Source organism: Spermophilus citellus (assembly GCF_964194105.1).
Source record: "Spermophilus citellus genome assembly, chromosome: 8".
NCBI classification, from domain to species: Eukaryota; Metazoa; Chordata; class Mammalia; order Rodentia; family Sciuridae; genus Spermophilus; species Spermophilus citellus.
In genome coordinates this window covers 154,970,251-154,989,459 of record NC_138189.1, presented here as the reverse complement: position 1 = coordinate 154,989,459, position 19,209 = coordinate 154,970,251, and the positions used below count along the sequence as shown (strand labels likewise).

Below are 19,209 nucleotides of genomic sequence, written 5' to 3'. Positions count from 1 at the left end.
GGAAGAAGAGGAAGAGGAACAAGAGAAGGAGAGGGAGAGAGGATGGGGGAGGAGAAAGAGGGGGAGAAGAAAGAGGGGAAGGAGGAGGAGGAGAAGAAGAAGAGACGGAAGGAGAGGAGGAAGAACAGGAGGAGGAGGAGGAAGAGGAGGAGGAGGAGGAGGGTGGCCACCAGGAGACCCAGAGCCCTGTGCGCCTCTTGTAAGCAGATAAGAGCTGCAGTCGCTGCACCGCTGTCATCACCACCACGTGAGCGGCCAGGAGACCCTGAGTGGTCCCAGGCCTGGAGACCACGGTGCTTCCCGACCTGCACAAAGCCAAGTCCACCCTGCGCCCTGTAAGAAAGGCTGATCATTCCCAGTTCCTGCGTTCAGTGAATTCAGCGTGACCTGCTCTGAGAAGTCTGTGTGCTGCCTGGGAGAGATGAGGGGACAGGGTGAGTGACCAAGTGGCCACCTGAGGCTCCTGATCCGGCAGGAAGCTGCAGTGTAGCATGTGCTCTGGGTGCGTGTCCGCCTGGGTTGTCAAGCAGAGGTGCCGGCTGTCCTGGGAAACTCTCCTTCCCACCCAGAGTGGAACTGCCCTCCGCTGACCCGTGGGCTGGTGTCCCAGAGCTAAGTCCGTCAGCAGGATGTAAAAGGCAGCGTGGTGACCCCAGCCCTGCCCTGTCCTCGCTCTGCTGTTTAGAACATGGACTGGATGGCTTGGGCTGCCCCTCAATCCCACAGGGAAGGGCCCCATGCCAGGGATGCCAGGCAGCAGGGAGTGCCCGGGTCCCTGGCATGTTGAGGCCCTCCCAGGAAGGAGGACACCGCGTCCGTCTGGGTTTCATGACTAACCCCTCCCAGCTCATGCAGCTGGTAACAAGCCACCCCACACAGGCAGGGAAGAGGGCCTCAGCACTGGGTGGATGGCAAGGGGACAGATGGCCCTGCAAGGCTGGCCCAGACTGACCCTGGAGTGGGGCTGTGGACACAGGAGGGAGCAGGACCTGACAGTGCTGGAGAGGCCACCACTGAGCCGCACAGGCTGGCAGGGTGGAGTGCGGCTGCAGCCTGCAGGTGCCAGGCAGGCAGAGGGCGGGAGACAAGGGCGGAGGCAAGAACGTGGCTCACCCTGGCGATCGCAGGGACACTCAGGGCCCTGAGGAGGAGCGTCCTGGGCTCTGCGCTGGGGCCACCTCCCAGAACTGTCCTGCAGACTGAGCCCCCGTGGTAGCACCAGGACCCCGCCACAGGGAGGCTGGCGGGAGAACTCCCCGGCACCTGCTCAGACCCCCCCTCGGCTGGGAGACGTTCGCAGCCCCGCCCTCGCCCGCTGCAGTCTGCCTCAGACTTATTTTGGAACCGAGGATCGAACCCGGGGGCTCCAGCACTGAGCCACAGCCCCTCTGTTCTGCTTTTTTGAGAGAAGGTCCTGCCGAACCGTGAAGGCTGACCCTGGACTTGCTGTCCCCCTCCTCAGCACTGAGTCTCTGGGATCACAGGCCCTGGTGCCTGGCCTGAGACTGGCATCCTGGGCCCTCCTTCCACTCTCTCAGGCCTCCGGTTCCTCTTGCACACCTGCCCAGTCCTGGCGTCTGATTCTTGGAGGTCTGGGCCAACTCAGGCATCAATGGACTCTGCACAGTGGACAGCAGAGGTGACTCTGCAGGGGACTCTTGGGAAGGCCGTCAGGGACAGGGAGCTGTGGAGGAGGCCCAGCATGTGCCTGCCCTGGAGCCACACCGGGCCCTGAGTCCTGCCATCCGCCATCCCAGAGAGAAGCTGCGGCTTCAGGACGGTTCAGTGTGCACCAAGTCCTGCTGCTGGGACGCGCTGGACGTGAACCACAGAGTCAGCTGGAGTCCTTCCCTCTTCCGTCCACGGTTGTGTGAGTACCAACGACCCTCTTACCACTTTTCAAAGTCCCAGTCTTCACTATTGAGTGATGATCGTGTTTTCTGATGCAATTGTTGGTGACGACTACGGACTGGTGTCTCCTCCCAGGAGGTGGGCTCAGGGGTTCCGTCCGCGGTGTCATTTCACAATAGCCTGTGCGTCCACGAGGACCACAGTCTGCTGGCGTGGAGGACAGTGCCTTCACACCTGCTCTCAGAGCCAGGCCAGCCACAGCGCCACCTCTGTCCCTCCCCGAGTCAGTTCTCGGAGCCACAGCACCGACCCAGCCCCCCACAGCGCACCTCCGTGGGGATTCCGGGCCCCACCTCAAGGGCTCACCATGCTTCACCCTGACGAGGTGGACTTAACAAGGACACGAGGTGGACTTAACAAGGACACGAGGTGGACTTAACAAGGACACGAGGTGGACTTAACAAGGACACGCAGCGCGCACCCAGAAAGCCTCGCAGTTCTCCACCCGGCCCTCTCCACTGGTAACTAAGAAGACTGGTCTGCCTGCAGCTCACGTCACCAAGCTCCCACCCTCCGCACTGAGGGCTGGGTTTGTGGACACGAATTCAGACACGGACTAGAGACCCCCGGAGAGAAGTCACCGCTCAGCCCCCACTTCAAAATGCCGAAGTCACTGAACGCTGTGTCTAATTCAGTTTTTATGCAATTCACCCTGATATGTAAATCTTATTAAAATTAACTTTAAATGGAACTTTCATTCATGACTGGGGGGTCTTCTAGGGCAGGATGAGAATAAAAGCTGATTTAAAAATACGTAGCTGCTATAAGCCATTTGCACTGAATGGTTTTTATTGCTTTAAAATCAGTAAGTCGGTTAAGATGGGTCTTTTAAGGTCACCATACGGGCCCCCTCGTGCTCTGTAAAAGTGTCTTTACCCTCAGGCTGTCCTGGAGAGACTGAGGCCACCCAAGGCCCTTCTCAGGCTGACCAGCAGGTGGTCTTCCTGAAGGAAGCGCCGGCGTGTTCTAAGAATGCACCAGCAGAGGGCGCTGTGACCCCCGGATCACTGGGCTCAGCCAAGAGAGGAAGTGAGTCACAGAGGTAGGCGCTGCTGCCCAGAGGTGTAGGGGCAGACGAGGATGATTCGTGACTCTACACCTTTAAGAAGCATCATCCTAGCTCTTTTCTTATTCTCCTACGGAGATGAAGGTGAAGAGACAGATCTAGATGCACAGACCTTTGCTTACATAAAGAGCTCAGCTCACTCCAGTGGAAAAGCAAAATACAGACACCTCAGGGGTCTTACAGGCAACTTGCTACACTATCATCAGAGATGCGACAGCTCATCAGCGCTCTGCTAGGTGGTGAGCTCCCTGACAGTGGCAGTGTGCAGACCAAGCTCCCAGGCTGGCAGCAGCAGGAGGCGGAGCACACCAGGCTGCAGGCGGGTGGTCATGGTGTTCCTGCAGCTGGGAACTCGACATCTGCTTTGTAGGGTCTAGAGATGATTTCTGTTTTGCATGGCTTTTCACTTTTATTAACACATTTTCTTCCAAACCTTCTTGATGAACTGTTTTTAAATGGATATAAGAGTCAAAGAAACCCAAAGGTAAACTGAGCTCTTCATCTCCAGCCACCGCGCTCCGTCTACACCGTAGGGGAGCTGCACTGACTCACTTGGCCATTCTCATGCACTTACTTCTCTGCACTTGGCTCAGCCATTTAGAGGGAGCTGCGGACCCCAGGACACCGCCTCTGGACCCGGCAGCGTGAGTCTCCCGAGCGGGGACGTCCTCCCCCGTGATGGGGACAGGCTCCCTCGTCAGGATGCCCAGTGTCCACGCAGCGTCTGGACCTCCACCTGTGTGTGTGAGGGGCTCTTCTGATCATGGCCTTGTTCTGAACTGGGACCCCGCAGAGTTCCAGTCCTGCCTGGGCTCTGAGCACGGCACCCTCCTCCCACTGTGTCGGGGGACGGCCCTTGTCTGGCAGAGGGTACGCAGCCGGGTGGGCCGGGAGGTCCTTTCAGAGCCATGGGTGAGGAGCTGAGCACTGATGCTGACCAGAGGCCACCCCACCCGCCACGTGGAGAAGTCTGGGAAAGGCCGGAACCTTGACGTCCCAGGGAGGCACAGCAGCCTCTGCTTCCACGCGAGGCCTGGAGATAGGACCAGGGCCACGGCGGAGAGGGGTCTTCTGCAGTGGAGAGGGAGCGAGGTGGGGAGTGGCACGGGGGCTCCCCACGGCTTCTGCAAACTGGCATTCCTGAGGGTCTTATCACCTGCGAGGACATGCCAGCTGGCTCAGGGTGACAAAAGGACTGAGTGAGGGCTCGGGCCTCTACCCTGAATGTGTGGCGGAGTTCTTCAGGAGGGACAGTGGCATCCACCCTCCATCCCATGAAGGCCTGACGCTGCTCAAGCAAGTCATCAGCCAAGACATGAACGCAGGCTTGAAAACACCGCGAAGTACGGAAAAGAGCTGGAGGGCCGTGGAAATCTGGTCTGTCCAGGGCCCCGGGCTCCTTCTGCTGCTAGATCAAATGGGAGCAGGAACCTACGAAGTCCCCAGAGAGGGGCAAACAGGCACGTGAGCAAAGGTGCTCAAGACGCAGTACTCCTGGGTCCTAATGAGCTCGTGCACAGTCACTCCACACCCAGTCCCACACTGATCGCCCGGGTCACTGTGACACGGTCCACAGACAGGCCGGTGCAGTGGAAAGCCTGGGGCTCCATCCTCGTTTTCCCCACGGTTTCCCATAACACCGTGGGGAAAACGGCCCTGGGGAGCATGGTGAGCCAAGCTGGCGAGAGACCCCCTGAGAAGGACAGATGGCAAGTCACTCACCTTGTCAAGGTGTCCGAGGAGTCTGCCTCTTCACACTCCATGTGAAACACACTAGAAAAGGAGTCCTAAAACAGAAGACGGGAGGCTGAGGCTTGGCGTCGGCAGAGCGCAACCCAGGCGTGTGCGGCTGCTCCTGTCCTGCTGCCCCAGTGAGGCCCAGCTCACGCACAGGCTCTGGCCGCTGCTCCCCATCTGGTTTTGTCTCATCTGGTTTTGTCGGGCAAGAAGGCCCACGGCAGCCCGCGCTGGTCCACTGCTTTCCCACCAGGGAATCCTACTCGGATGGCTGTTATTAAATACAGGCAACATGCCTGTGGGTCACACGGTCATGTTTTATTATCAGTGAAGTAACACGAAGACTTGGGTAACGTAAAAATTACCCTTGAAATCACACTTAAAAAGCAAGACACCCATCTGCCCCCGTGCTAAGTCACACCTGAATAAAGGAGGACTGGAAAGGACCCACAGAAGGGGCGTGATCACGGATGTTTGGAGAGGCTTTGATTTTATTTTTGCTCATGTTGAAATGCACAGATAACTGCAATAGATATGAACCAACAAGGCACCTGATTCCCTTTGTAAACGTAGCAACGTAAGTTGTAAAAAAGTTAGCAAAACAGATTCACGGCTTCTTGTTATCTCTAGTCCAAGGCACCGCTTTTCCAAATCAGCGTGTTACCACGCAGGGTGCGACCCGGCAGAAGCTCGCACTGAATATCAATGAAAGTGATATTTAAGATGTTTAAAAATAAGTGCTTCATGTATAACTTTCAAAAATTAAATGCCAGAGAGCAGGCCGTGAAGGCTGAATCTGACGTAGGCGTTAATGGATGCTGACCTGAACTTTAAGGCTGTCAACTGTCTTGTGATCACCTCTGCGTCAAGGGTTTCGTAACCAATTTAAAACGTGAAAGAGCACCTATGGACATGATGACTATCTTTTTAGCACGGTGAATTTTCATTTGCTATCCTTTTGAATCAGCCACTGTGACACACACACACACACACTCACACTCACACGCTCATACACACACACTCATACACAGATTCACATGATGACGGGCCACACAGCCTTTGCAGCTTGCTAAAGTGCCTGGTTGAATGCTTTTCTATCCTACGTCCCCAGTGCCACACAGACCCACGCGGACGCTCTTCCCAGTTCCACAGAACTGCGTGGTCTTAAAGGAAGAAGGACCACGTCGGAAAGAAACGTGCAGAGGCGATGGTTCCTGGGTCCAGGAGGCTCAGAGACCGCACAGAGCGCAACAGCGAGGGCCAGGACTCGACTCTCCTGCCAGACTCGGGCAGATGCCCGTCTGTGGGTGGCCAGCACTGGTGTGCGCCCTCCTCTCTCCCTGCACCCTGGGCTTGTCCTGTGCCTCCACCAGCAACAGAAAACTGTGCTCTAGAGGGTAAAGTCGGCCTTAGGAGGTGGGCAGTGGTCGGTCGGGACGCTTGGTGAAGGGGAAAGCATCTGTGATTTCATCACCGTGAGGACCCCACTGGGAGGAGGTGCCCAGCGTCACCAAGCTAGCAGAGGGCCAGTCAGACCTTGTCAGCACTGACAGGTGCCAGGCTGGTCAGTGCCTGGAGTAACGGCCTCTGCTGGGCGACACCTGTGGTTTGCAAGACCCTGTGGGAAAGGCAAGCTCTTCACCCAGCACTCGGAGCCAGATCACCTGCTTAGAGCAACAGGGCACCCCACCCTGCCGTGGAAATCGGCACTCTGCAAGGACTTCTTCCCATCCAGAGGTGTTCGTCACCTTGTCACCTACACAGTGTGGCCATGGGCTACGCAGTGGACACCGTGTGGCTATCATCATGGTTCCTACACACTGACATAGTGTGGCCGTCGCCATGGTGCCTACACAGTGGACACAGTGTGGCCATCACCATGGTGCCTATGCAGTGGACCCAATGTGGCCGTCGCCATGGTGCCTACACAGTGGACACAGTGTGGCCATCATCATGGTGCCTATGCAGTGGACCCAATGTGGCCGTCGCCATGGTGCCTACGCAGTGGACCCAGTGTGGCCATCACCATGGTGCCTATGCAGTGGACCCAGTGTGGCCATCGCCATGGTGCCTACACAGTGGACCCAGTGTGGCCATCATCATTGTGCCTATGCAGTGGACCCAGTGTGGCCATCATCATTGTGCCTATGCAGTGGACCCAGTGTGGCCATCATCATTGTGCCTATGCAGTGGACCCAGTGTGGCCGTCATCATTGTGCCTATGCAGTGGACCCAATGTGGCCGTCGCCATGGTGCCTATGCAGTGGACCCAGTGTGGCCATCGCCATGGTGCCTACACAGTGGACCCAGTGTGGCCATCATCATTGTGCCTATGCAGTGGACCCAGTGTGGCCATCATCATTGTGCCTATGCAGTGGACCCAGTGTGGCCATCATCATTGTGCCTATGCAGTGGACCCAGTGTGGCCATCATCATTGTGCCTACACAGTGGACCCAGTGTGGCCGTCATCATTGTGCCTATGCAGTGGACCCAATGTGGCCGTCGCCATGGTGCCTACACAGTGGACACAGTGTGGCCATCACCATGGTGCCTATGCAGTGGACCCAATGTGGCCGTCGCCATGGTGCCTACACAGTGGACACAGTGTGGCCATCACCATGGTGCCTATGCAGTGGACCCAATGTGGCCGTCGCCATGGTGCCTACACAGTGGACACAGTGTGGCCATCATCATGGTGCCTATGCAGTGGACCCAATGTGGCCGTCGCCATGGTGCCTACACAGTGGACCCAGTGTGGCCATCACCATGGTGCCTATGCAGTGGACCCAGTGTGGCCATCGCCATGGTGCCTACACAGTGGACCCAGTGTGGCCATCATCATTGTGCCTATGCAGTGGACCCAGTGTGGCCATCATCATTGTGCCTACACAGTGGACCCAGTGTGGCCATCATCATTGTGCCTATGCAGTGGACCCAATGTGGCCGTCGCCATGGTGCCTACACAGTGGACCCAGTGTGGCCATCACCATGGTGCCTATGCAGTGGACCCAGTGTGGCCGTCGCCATGGTGCCTACACAGTGGACCCAGTGTGGCCATCATCATTGTGCCTATGCAGTGGACCCAGTGTGGCCATCACCATGGTGCCTATGCAGTGGACCCAGTGTGGCCGTCGCCATGGTGCCTACACAGTGGACCCAGTGTGGCCATCATCATTGTGCCTATGCAGTGGACCCAGTGTGGCCATCACCATGGTGCCTATGCAGTGGACCCAGTGTGGCCGTCGCCATGGTGCCCGTGCCAGGCCACAGGGTGGCTGTCGCCATGGTTGAGTAGTGGTGGGACCCGGGCCCTGGAGAAGCCCTACACCCCAGCCACCCCTCCGCTAGACAGGCACCTAGTGCCCAGGGACGGCTGTGGCTGGCCGGTGATGGGGCCCTGTGCCCACGCTCCCAGGGCCGTGGCTGTACTCACGGGGCAGTCCCCGTCCACTATGAAGATGGTGCAGCTTTGGACCTGCATGAAGGAGATGATGGTGGCTGCTATCTTCTTCAGAATCACTTCTAGTGACTGCTGCTCCTCAAAAATCAGGCTGGCCAGGTCCAGCAGCACCTAGATGGAGGGAAGTGCCAGCCTGCAGGGGCTGCCGCAGCCGGCAGCGAGCTGCCCACGTCCTCACGGCTGCCATACGGCTGACCGCCCCAGTGCCGGAGCAGCAGGCCTGTTCTGCCTGCTGGCCACACGCCCTGCTGGCCACACAGAGGCTAGGCTGCAGGTGGGCAGCGTCTGGCTAGTCCTGATGACCCCTCCATAGCGTGACAGGGACAAGCTTCCTACCCACAGGGTGCTCGCAGCAGTGAGCGGGCGCTGCTGGGGGCTGAGCACTACAAGGTGTTCTGAACAGCGTCCGGCGGGTGGCCCACAGGGATCACTGCCCCCAACACCCAGATCAGCCTTCACCACACGCCAGTCTTCAGAGAGCTCGACTCCGCACAAAGCCAGGGCAAGAGCCTCTGTGCCTTCCTGGGACTGTCTTCTCCGAGGCCTGAGGGCAGGAAACGTGCAGGTGCGCACAGGGTTCAGGGTCAGGCGACAGGAGCCGAGTCCACAGCAGCACCGGGAGCTGCACGCAGGTGTGTGGAGGGGAGAGCCCGAAGAGGGGAACGCAGACCAGCAGGAAGGAAACATGCCCGTCATGTTCAGACGGCAGAGAAGGCACAGAACATCACGGCAGGCAAGAGCAGGCACAAGGCGGGCCCCACGCTCTCCGGTGTCCACTCACACCCACAGAGGCAGCGGGCACTGTGGGTGTCCCTCACCTGCAAGTCTCAGAACGCTCACCTCACTCGTACCATCTCTTAAGCACTTAATTGGGAATGTGCTGGAACAAAACAATCAGGGATCTAGAAACCAGGGCACTTCCCAGAAGGCCAGGGCAGGTTCCGTGGGACATGTGCCTCGTGGTTGCAGGACAGTACGTGAGTTGTCAATGTGGTGATAATGAAGACAGTCCAGAAGGAGAAGCAGGCAGAGGAGTGGGGGGGGGGGCGGCGGGTGCTGGGTGCAGGTCTCATGGCGCCCAGAATCCAGGGACGGCAGGAACTAACGCGGTACTCAACAGCGCCTGGGCAGCAGCTGGACACCCACATGCAATGGGCAGGGTGAGGGCCACGTGAGCCTGCGCTCTCAGGTCAGCAAACCTTCCACAGAGGTGGAGCGACCGAGCAGGGAGACGGGAATCGGCAACAGCTTCCAGAAGCCAAGTGCCTCTGAACGTCTGACCTAGTGCCCTGCACCTGAGCCAAGCCAGGACTCTCCCGCGGGGACACTGACACCCGCAGCACTCACCTGGTTCCTCCTGTTCTCCAGGAGCGAAGTCTCGTAGAGCTGGGCGTTGTGAAGCACGATGCCGCAGAACGCCAGGTAGGCAGCAAAGTCCTGCAGAACAACAGCCGGACCGTCAAGGGGCAGTGCCCAGACCACTGGCACCCAGGTCCACGGTGGAGCGAGCGCCACGAGCCCAGGTGCAGGTGGCACTGATGCCAACCAAGTGGGCCAGCGTGTTCTCAGTCTCCTGGGCACGGCAGGTCTGGGCCAGCAAGAGGAAGGGGAGAGGGGCTGGGAGGGGGCTTCCCACATGAGACCGCCATCTGCTCTGTGCAGAATCTGCAGTGGCCTCCACACGGTGCTGAGACTCTGGCCTCTGCTGAGACGACGTGGAGCCTGCCAGGGGTTACTGCTGCAAGCAAAGGCACATGTGCCATCAGGACAGGGACAGCAGCAGCAATGCAGCCACACACTGCATCAAGGTGCAAGTCACACTTCCAATGTGCTCTTTGAACACGGACCCTCACAGCACCCTGAACACCCCATCCTGGGGTTATGTGCTACAGTCACATTAATTATCAACCCAAGCACATCTTGAGATCGCATGCTTTATCCCACAACCATGAATATATTTTGCCAACATGTGATAGAGCCTAAAATTGCAAATTCATTCAAGAGGGCTTCACCTTAAAGGGCTATAAACACAATAATGGAATAAAGAGCCAACCCAGAACCAGGCTTTCCCACCAAGTACCCGCAGTTGTCCCTGGCAGCACAGGAGGCTAGATAGGTATTCAAAGGTACAGCTATGCTGAGGCATGAGGACAAACAGGTGCCACACAGCCTAAGCCTGGGTCAAAGTATCTCCTGTCTTGTCTCAATGTCTGTCAAGCTCCTCTGAATTTTCAGAGGAGCAATGTGTAAATACAATGGTCCTGGGGGAGGGGGCGCTGGCGGCGAACCGTACAGAGGTAGGTATTCGCCAGGAGGAACGGCAGGCCTCCTGCAGGACGAGGGTAAGAATGGGTTCAAGGACGTGCTGGAGGGGACAGATGCCACTATGGCCTGGGGAACGGGGCCTTCAGAGTCGTAAGAGATGGGCATGAAGTAGCAGCTAGCCTGTTCCACGCACTCTGAGTCTGCACCCGGGCACCAGCAGTCTGTGGGCAAAGCTTGTAAAGCAACGGTGCACCAGAGACAGCCCCCACCTGCGCCTACCTGGAGGCTGAGCCTGGGTGGCCCTGGCCCTTCACTCAGGACAAGCCCCTGCTGCAGACAGCAAAGGCCAGCCAGGCCATGAAGACACCATGAGCCAGGCCACCAGGGCCCCAGGGCACAGCCCAGGGCAGGGGCAGCTGCAATTGCGGACTGAGCAGCTCCAGGCTCCCAGGCAGCACCCACACTGCACAGGGCAAAGATGCCTTTCAGCACTCAGGGTGCTGCAAACCGCCATCAAGGACCCCCAGTGGTTGCTCTGGGTCGGCATGCAGTACCAAGCCCCTGGCGGCAGCATGGCCACAGTACCTTCTCGTCCTTCTCCGTGAAGGTCCCGCCATTAGCCGATTTCTTGTTGATGGCCTGGGCCACACCGACGACCTGGTGGTGTAAGCACAGAAAGAGACTCGTGTTTTCCTTGGCTGAGATCACCATCAAGAAGCCCCCCGAGTGAATGTGTGGAAAGGACAGGGTCGCAGACCTGTGCAGAACCTCAGCCCCGGAGCCAGCCTTGCGCCCAGAGCAAGCCCTGCGCCCCGGCAGCCTCCCTATTTCTGGTCGACCTGATGCTGCCGGCTTCAGGTCGGGACCCTGGTGCCCGCTGCAGTCTGGATGAACTGAGTGGCAGAGACAGTCTATGTGAATGTTCTCCACAACCATCTCTACATTTCAAATAAATAAAGTGAATGTTTTCTGCTGCTTTTAAATATTTCAGAAGGGCAAAATGCTCTTTTACTAAAAATGAAACAGTCCTGAGTGGCCAATCACAGAAGAAATGTGGGAGGGTCACCAGGACACAAAGACGGCCTGATGCAGGGGTGAGGTCCAGCTGCTTGGAAACTTCAACCCTGGAAAACCATTTGACCTCCAACAGACTTATTTTTGGGCTATTGGAATGCAAAAACAGGAATTAGAAGTTGATCCTAATTTCAAACAGATCAGAAGGCACCCAGAGGGCGAAGGGTACCTTAGGAGACAACTAAACCCCCCGAGATGGGCCTGAGACCCCAACAAGAGGTGTGCGTGGAAGGGCCTGCCCAGCTCACTCCTCGGCAGCTTTAATAAATGACCTGACCTCCCTGTGAGGTCAGGGAAGCACACCCTCCTCGACGTGGTTTTCTGACCCTGACACCTTGATTCCCGCTCTCCTCATAATGAAGAGGTGGAATACCTCTTCGTCCTGACTCACCACCCTGGGTCAGCTCGCTCACCTCTGTCCACCTCAGCTCCTAAGTCAGCCAGCTCTAAGGCCTCCGCCCAGCAGGGCTGCTCACTTGAAACCCACTAGCCAGGACTGTCAGGGCCGCTGGGTTCTCACACACAGCAGAGGGGCAAGGCCACATGCGTGTGGGTGAGGTTCCCGGGCCTTGGATGGCCGGGTCCTTTCAAGTGTTCTTTCCTTTTGTGTCTCAGCGGCTGCCCTGAAGGGGCTCAGGACATGACCCCACAGCACTGCAACACAGACTGGCGAGCGTCAGGACCAGGGCTCTCAGCCCGCGGGAGTGAGTGCTAGGCCCGTGTGGCCAGGGGCACAGGCTGGGAGTCTGCTGGGAGGAAAGGCCAGCTGTCTGGGGTGACCAGGCCATCCCCACACCTCCACGTCTTAGAGGAAAAGACAGGCGCAGCTGACAACGTTTCTCTGAAAGAGCTACAGTCCCTGAGACCGAGGTCAAAGTGGGCCACCAGTGGCATCCTGGACCCTGTCAGAGGCTGAGCGCTGGGTGACTGTAGGGTCGATGGGATGAGAGACATGGGGACAAGAGGGTGTGAGACATTTTCTGTGTGGCTCAGAGAGGGAGGGTCGTGCCGGGAAAGCAGAGCTGAAGTGCAGGCTGAGCCCACGGGGTCCCAGCATGTCCCGTGTCACTGAGCAGGCAGTGCCGGGTCCCCAGGGCCCTCCCTGAGGAAAACCACATCCCGGTTCCCCTGAGGTCTAACCTGTGGTCCTCTGCTCAGGAGTGTTCACGAGGCAAGTGTCAGTAACTGTGGGCTCCAGGGATAGTCCTAAGACCACCGGCAGAGTGCCCCTGTGCTCTCTCTCAGCTCAGGTCGCAGCTGGGTCTCCCACTGCTGGAACCTCAGTGGATTCCTTCCTCACACCTGCCTGTCCCTCTCCCTGTCACACTGGTGCCCGTCCTGCTTGCTCTCTCTGAAGGCACCGATTTGACTGTAGGCTCCTCAGCAGGAGGTTTTCCATGGGGCCTCAGGTTCCGGCTGTGTGTGGCCTGGGTCCTGCTGCTCCAGGGACGGTGCAGTGTGTGGCGGCTCACAGCTCTGGCTTCGTGGCTGTCCCCTGCTCTCCCCCTCCCACCTGGGCAAGCCCCATCCTGTGTGGGCAGTTCCCTGGCCACCCGGCCCGCGCGCCGCGGCCCACCTGTGTCTGGTCCCTTGCTCTCCTCACCTGGGACTCCCCTCCTGGTTCCTGGCACCTGGTTTCTCCCTGCCACAGCTTGTTTGTAGGTTTTCAAGTTTGTTTCAGGGGACTCTGTTTCCCATTTGTCTGCAGAATGGAAGGTGGTCTGCCATCTGCCCAGTGGGCCATGGGCTGTCTCGGCCCCTGGCCGCCCCGTACTGACAGCCTCCCCTGTGCCGAGTCACCCGGAGGCCGTGAGTGCCCAGAGGACGCCAGGCGTGTCCGCTGGCTGCACTGCCCAGGGACCAGGGACCAGGGACCAGGGACCAGGGACCAGGAAGGAAGCTTCATGCGTTCTGTGTGCACACGACTTTCCCCACGACTCTGCAGTTGGCTGAATCCACGATGCAGTCAGCCAGGGAGGGCCAACTCTATTTACATTCTTTCCCTCCAACATTAAATAAAAATACTTACCATTAGGTGATTTTATAGAATAAGGACTCCCAACAATGACTTTTTCATACTTCTGGTAACCAGCTATTTCTCCACTACTAATTTTATACCTTAGGTATTAAATGCTAATTTATTTAATGGATAATTAATTGAATGTAACTTCTGTATTTAATCCCTATATTTCTAATTTCTATATTCTAAACATAGTATATAATTTCTATATTTAAAAACGAGGCAATGGCACCCGCTTGTGATCTCAGCAGTTCAGGAGGCTGAGGCAGGAGGACCTCAAGTTCAAAGCCAGCCTCAGTAATTTAGGGAGGCCCTAAGCAACTCAGTGAGACCCTGTCTCTAAATAAAATACAAAAAGGGCTGGGGGTGTGGCTCAGTGGTCAAGTGCCCCTGGGTTCAATCCCCAGGACCCTCCCACCAAAACAAGGGAGAGACAGTCTCTCACAAGAGACTCCTTGACCAGAAAACGTACCTACCATGTGCCCTGCCTCCATTTACCATGGAGACGTCTTAAATCTACACTGGCACGAAGAGCAGAACAAGAAGCTGCTTGGTGCGTCTGAGTCTCAGGATGGTCAGAGGACAGCAGCTGGCTCCTCAGACTTCCAGGGACCGGAGCAAGCGAGGCCCTGCCCTCCTGGTGCCTTCTTTGGTAGCCACCGGGACAAATCAGCATGTTCCCCCCACCCCAATCACAAGCTTTTAAATGTCACTTTTCAAGGACAGCTTTTCATGCAAGTAGGTGTTAGTGAGCACCCTTCCTCCAAGGTCAGGGAGCAACCCCTCCAAGGTCACAGGGAGCAACCCCTCCTCCAAGGTCACAGAGAGCAACCCCTCCAAGGTCACAGGGAGCAACCCCTCCAAGGTCACAGGGAGCAACCCCTCCAAGGTCACAGGGAGCAACCCCTCCAAGGTCACAGAGAGCAACCCCTCCAAGGTCACAGGGAGCAACCCCTCCTCCAAGGTCACAGGGAGCAACTCCTCCAAGGTCACAGGGAGCACCCTCTTCTCCAAGGTCACAGGGAGCAACTCCTCCAAGGTCACAGAGAGCAACCCCTCCAAGGTCACAGGGAGCACCCCCTTCTCCAAGGTCACAGGGAGCAACTCCTCCAAGGTCACAGGGAGCAACCCCTCCTCCAAGGTCACAGGGAGCAACTCCTCCAAGGTCACAGGGAGCAACCCCTCCAAGGTCACAGGAAGCAACCCCTCCAAGGTCACAGGGAGCAACCCCTCCAAGGTCACAGGAAGCAACCCCTCCAAGGTCACAGGGAGCAACCCCTCCAAGGTCACAGGGAGCAACCCCTCCAAGGTCACAGGGAGCAACCCCTCCAAGGTCACAGGGAGCAACCCCTCCAAGGTCACAGGGAGCAACCCCTCCAAGGTCACAGGGAGCAACCCCTCCAAGGTCACAGGGAGCAACCCCTCCTCCAAGGTCACAGAGAGCAACCCCTCCTCCAAGGTCACAGGGAGCAACTCCTCCAAGGTCACAGGGAGCAACCCCTCCTCCAAGGTCACAGGGAGCAACCCCTCCAAGGTCACAGGGAGCAACCCCTCCAAGGTCACAGAGCAGTCTCTGTTCTGGGCAAGGAACAGAGAGACAAGGCACGTGGAAAGTCCTGTCCCCAAGGAGCTGGCCTTCTAGAGCTCTAGACAGGGTGGACGGGAGTCCCAGCCCGCCCACTCCTCCCTCACAGACACACAGCTGAGGAGGGCTGCTGTCGTCCTGACAGCCCGGGGACCCGAGGTCCACTCACAGGCTGATGGGGTCACAGAGGCCCGAGGTCCACTCATGAGCTGACAGGGTCTCGGGGGCCAGAGGTCCGTCACTCACAGGGTCTCGGGGCCACCGAGGCCGGAGGTTCCGAGTGCCTACCCAGGCTCAGTTGGGGTCCCCTGCGTGTGCTTATCTGGTCAGCAGTCCTTTTGTGAAAGGACAGGAACAACTTCTCACGGTGACTTCAGGGAACAAAGACAGAGTGGCTGCTGAGACCCACAGGACTACAAGTCTGTGACAGGCTCTAGAGCCAGGAGTGATGTGGGAACAGGGAAGCAGGCCTGCGGCCAGGCTTGGGTAACCAGGACATCTGAAGGCAGGCCACCTCTGGGATCCCACGGCTCCCAGGCCACAGAAGACCCTTCCTGCTCGGCAGGGCTTAATCCCTTGCTTCTAGGACGCAGAGGCTGCTGAGTCGGGGTGGCGTTCCGCGCTGGAGGCTGGCACTCTCTGGCTGGTTGCTGCCGTGCTCAGGAACGCTGGCCATGGGGCGAGGAACCAAGGCCCCTGTCCACAAGTGGACCTGGAGCCCAGTGAGCAGCCCGCCAGGGACCCAGCAGAGCCACCCTCTCACTGGGCCAGGCCAGGACCCCTGGGCCACAGGCCGGCAGGATGACAGACAGACCCTGGGCTCGCAAGGTGGCAAGAGAGAACCAAGAGGGGCCCACGCCTGTCAAATAGTCTGTCACCATCACAGAGGCCTGGAATTCTAAATCCAGGTCACTTTCACTTTACTTCAGCTCTTGTGAACTGGTGCAGAAAGCAATATTCAAAAGTGTCAAAAGAAGACCATCTCTTGCTCTTTAAATTCAACCTGAATTATTAATTTTCACTCTATGATAAATGGAAGCAAGTAGCAATTTTTAGATGAGGGTTCACTATTAATTTTTATATAATATAGATATCTTAAAATTTGTTGGATTTAACTGGGGGAGGAGGAGCAGAAGGAAGGGGAGATACTAGATAATGAAACTGACCAAATCATACTGCTATGTTGTTTGCATACAAGAATACGTAACAATGAATCCCACCATTATACAAAATGGTGCACGCCTGTAATTCCAGCAGCTCAGAGCTGACGCACGAGAACAGCAAGTTCAAAGCCAGCCTCAGCAAAAACGAGGCACTAAGCAACTCAGTGAGACCCTGACTCTAAATAAAATACAAAATAGGGCTGGGGATGTGGCTCAGTGGTCAAGTGCTCCTGAGTTCAATCCCTGGTATCCCCCTTCACCCCCCAAAAAAGAAAAAAAGTTTTTGGATTTAAAAATAAAGGAATATAAATTATTTAATATAGATGGGTGAATACAGATGTTTGCACATGTGTCTATTAAGAGTAGCAATTTAATCAACAAACTCCTTAACCAGTTAAGAATGCAGGGAAACACAGAAATTATTTAATAGGCAAAGTCCATCCAAGGATCTAATTACGTAGTGCTGGGTCAGACATCACACAAAGATGTGATTCATGCATATCTGCAATTGGTTCTACATCTCCAACGTTCACATTCAGAGACTGCGTGAAGCTCCTCAGAGTTAAACGTGTAAATGATGTGTAAAGTCCACGCTTCGGTGCATCCCCGCAAGCTGATGCTCAGCCTGAATGGCCTCCTCTGAAGCACAAGGAAGACACACCTCGTTGGTAAGCAGCACTTGGTGTGGACCACGGTTTCTCTGGTGCAGAGGCCACCCTGATGGATCCTCTAGTCCCAGGCTGACGTTCACTCCGGCTGCTGGACCCCCAGGTCAGACGGAGGAACTTGGCCCGACCGTGCCAGGCCCACGCACTCCCAAGGAAGAGAGTGGTCACGTCCTCCTGTGAGACAGGCTTGGTGTGAAGGGCAGTGGGGAGGGATGAGGGCCCCACCGGTCACCACACCAGACCAAGAAAACGGACGCCGTGGGGCCCTTCTGCTATCTCCACCACAAAGCCACGGCAAGCGCAGAGCTGGGGACCCACAGAACAAACGCACAACTCCCAGGTCTTTAAGGCTGAGATAGATCGACCGCCAGCCGCCTCTGCTGGCTTTGGCAGTGTGCTTCCCTGGGTTGGAAGCAGAGTGGAAGGGTCTTGCAGGAAGCCTGAGTTCACTCTCACAGGGTTCTCTCATCAAAGCCAGGCAGCCCCGGGGACAGTGGGCAGAACTGGGGGCCTAGCCTCCCCCACGCTGCCCCGGGGAGCCAGCACTGTGCTGGGCCCTGAGCTCCCAGGCTTCCCTTCCACCCTGGGAGCCGCACACTGGACCTGACCGACGCTCCTCCTGCCCCTCATCTAGATACTGCATTTCTGGTGAACAAGATCCATAAATCTTCAAATCAAAAAAAAAATTTAAAAGCAAGTGTGTTCTTTGCTTCATTAAAAACATTTGTCTTTTCTGCCCAGACGAGTACTCTCCATATTTCAGTGATTCAACGATTTCTTGTTCAAAATAAGATACTTCCGGGAAAATAAGTGAGACTATTATAAAATAAGTAGATACAATCACCAAGCTTAAATCCTAGAAAATACTGCTTTGTACACTGTTGGAGTGACAGGTCTCATATGCATGCCTTACTTGTGATTTTTGGCAGACATAAAATGGCTTTGATTCATCAAAGTTTTTATCTCGTATAAATCTCATAAAAATAGCTGATATTCTTGCATCTTTTCAGATTTTTTTAAAAGAAGATATAAATAGCTTGATATTTAGCTAGAATGCTGGGTTGTCACATTGCCAAGAACTCATAAATCCTCCACTGTGACTGCCATGTTAGAGTCACATCAAAGAATCTCACTATGATACCACAAGACCAAGACGATAGCACAGGAATGGAGACTGCAGGGAGCTCCGATTCCAAACTGGACTCTACTTCCTAATCCAGTTGATTCGCACGTCCCTGCACCTCCCAGCCCTCGCCCAGCAGAAGCAGCAGGAACTGAAGTGGGCAGGAAACAGTGGCCATCGTCCACGGCAGAAGCTTTTGAAAGGCCTGTCCATGTGAGGACCTGGGAGTCCACCGGCCTGGATCAGCATTTCCTAGGCGTGCAGTGAGCGAGCTCCCTCGGGTCCAGCCCCCTCTCGTGCGTGTCCAGGAACACGACGACTCCCCCAGGGCGTTATGAAGACCAGAGGACCCACTGCCAGGCCGAGGGCAGCTCTGCAGGGCCTGCTGGACAATGCCGCTGGTCCCTGCAAAGAGCACTGTTCCCAGGAGCCCGTGAGCTCCACGGCTCTCATGCACAGCCGGGCCCTGCGGTCCTGTCCCTCGACGATCCTCCTTTTGGGGTTCAGTCACTTCCTGCAGCGGTGGCTCTCTGACCTCCCTCCTCAGGATTCTGGGGTGCTGCGGGTGCTTCCCGCTTTGCCCCCTGTCCTCTTAGAGGGGGGCGAGGGAAGACGCAGAAGCCCTCTGCCCTCTGCACTTGGTTCCAAAACTCACTGTCACAGAAGTTGAGGAAGAGACCCTGCTGCAACTGCCACTCGCAGGACTGACCACCGTGACTCGCTGAGACTCCTCTCAGCAGGGGCAGACAGAGCCGGCAGGCCTTCCTGAGCTCCCTGCCAGGGTGCACTTGGGCACTGGGAACCTGCTCCTCCCACAGCTTCCAGGCGGGTCCCTGCGCCTGGGGCGGCCAGCGCCACCTACAGGCACACCAGGGTGCTTCTAAGCCGTCGACCGCTAGTGACTCAACACGGCAGTTCTTTCTGGGTTTCCTGGAAAGTCGTGGGAAAGAAGAGGGTCAGGGGCTCTGCTGGTGACCCCGGGTCCCGGCTGGCTGGCTACGACTGAGGACTTGCCACGTGGCTGCTGGGCTCCCTCAGAAGCTGCCAGTTCTGGCTTCTTTTAAAACAGGAGGTGACGCTGATCCTCCATCACGGGTCTCCCAACACCCTCCAGTGTCCTCCTGCTTCCAGCTTCT

At 56.8% G+C, this 19,209-nt stretch overlaps 1 protein-coding gene across 1 annotated transcript in view; it reads right to left on the bottom strand.

The window, feature by feature from the left end:
- Positions 1 to 19,209, bottom strand: part of PDE5A (phosphodiesterase 5A) — a 92,524-nt gene that overhangs the window by 44,942 nt on the left and 28,373 nt on the right. The window contains exons 4-8 of the mRNA XM_081304413.1: positions 11,026 to 11,097; positions 9,523 to 9,612; positions 8,149 to 8,286; positions 4,700 to 4,764; positions 3,805 to 4,048 (exon numbers count right to left, since the gene is read on the bottom strand). Coding sequence (XP_081160539.1) covers positions 3,805 to 4,048; positions 4,700 to 4,764; positions 8,149 to 8,286; positions 9,523 to 9,612; positions 11,026 to 11,097 — 609 coding nt within the window. The remainder of the gene's footprint in view (positions 1 to 3,804; positions 4,049 to 4,699; positions 4,765 to 8,148; positions 8,287 to 9,522; positions 9,613 to 11,025; positions 11,098 to 19,209) is intronic.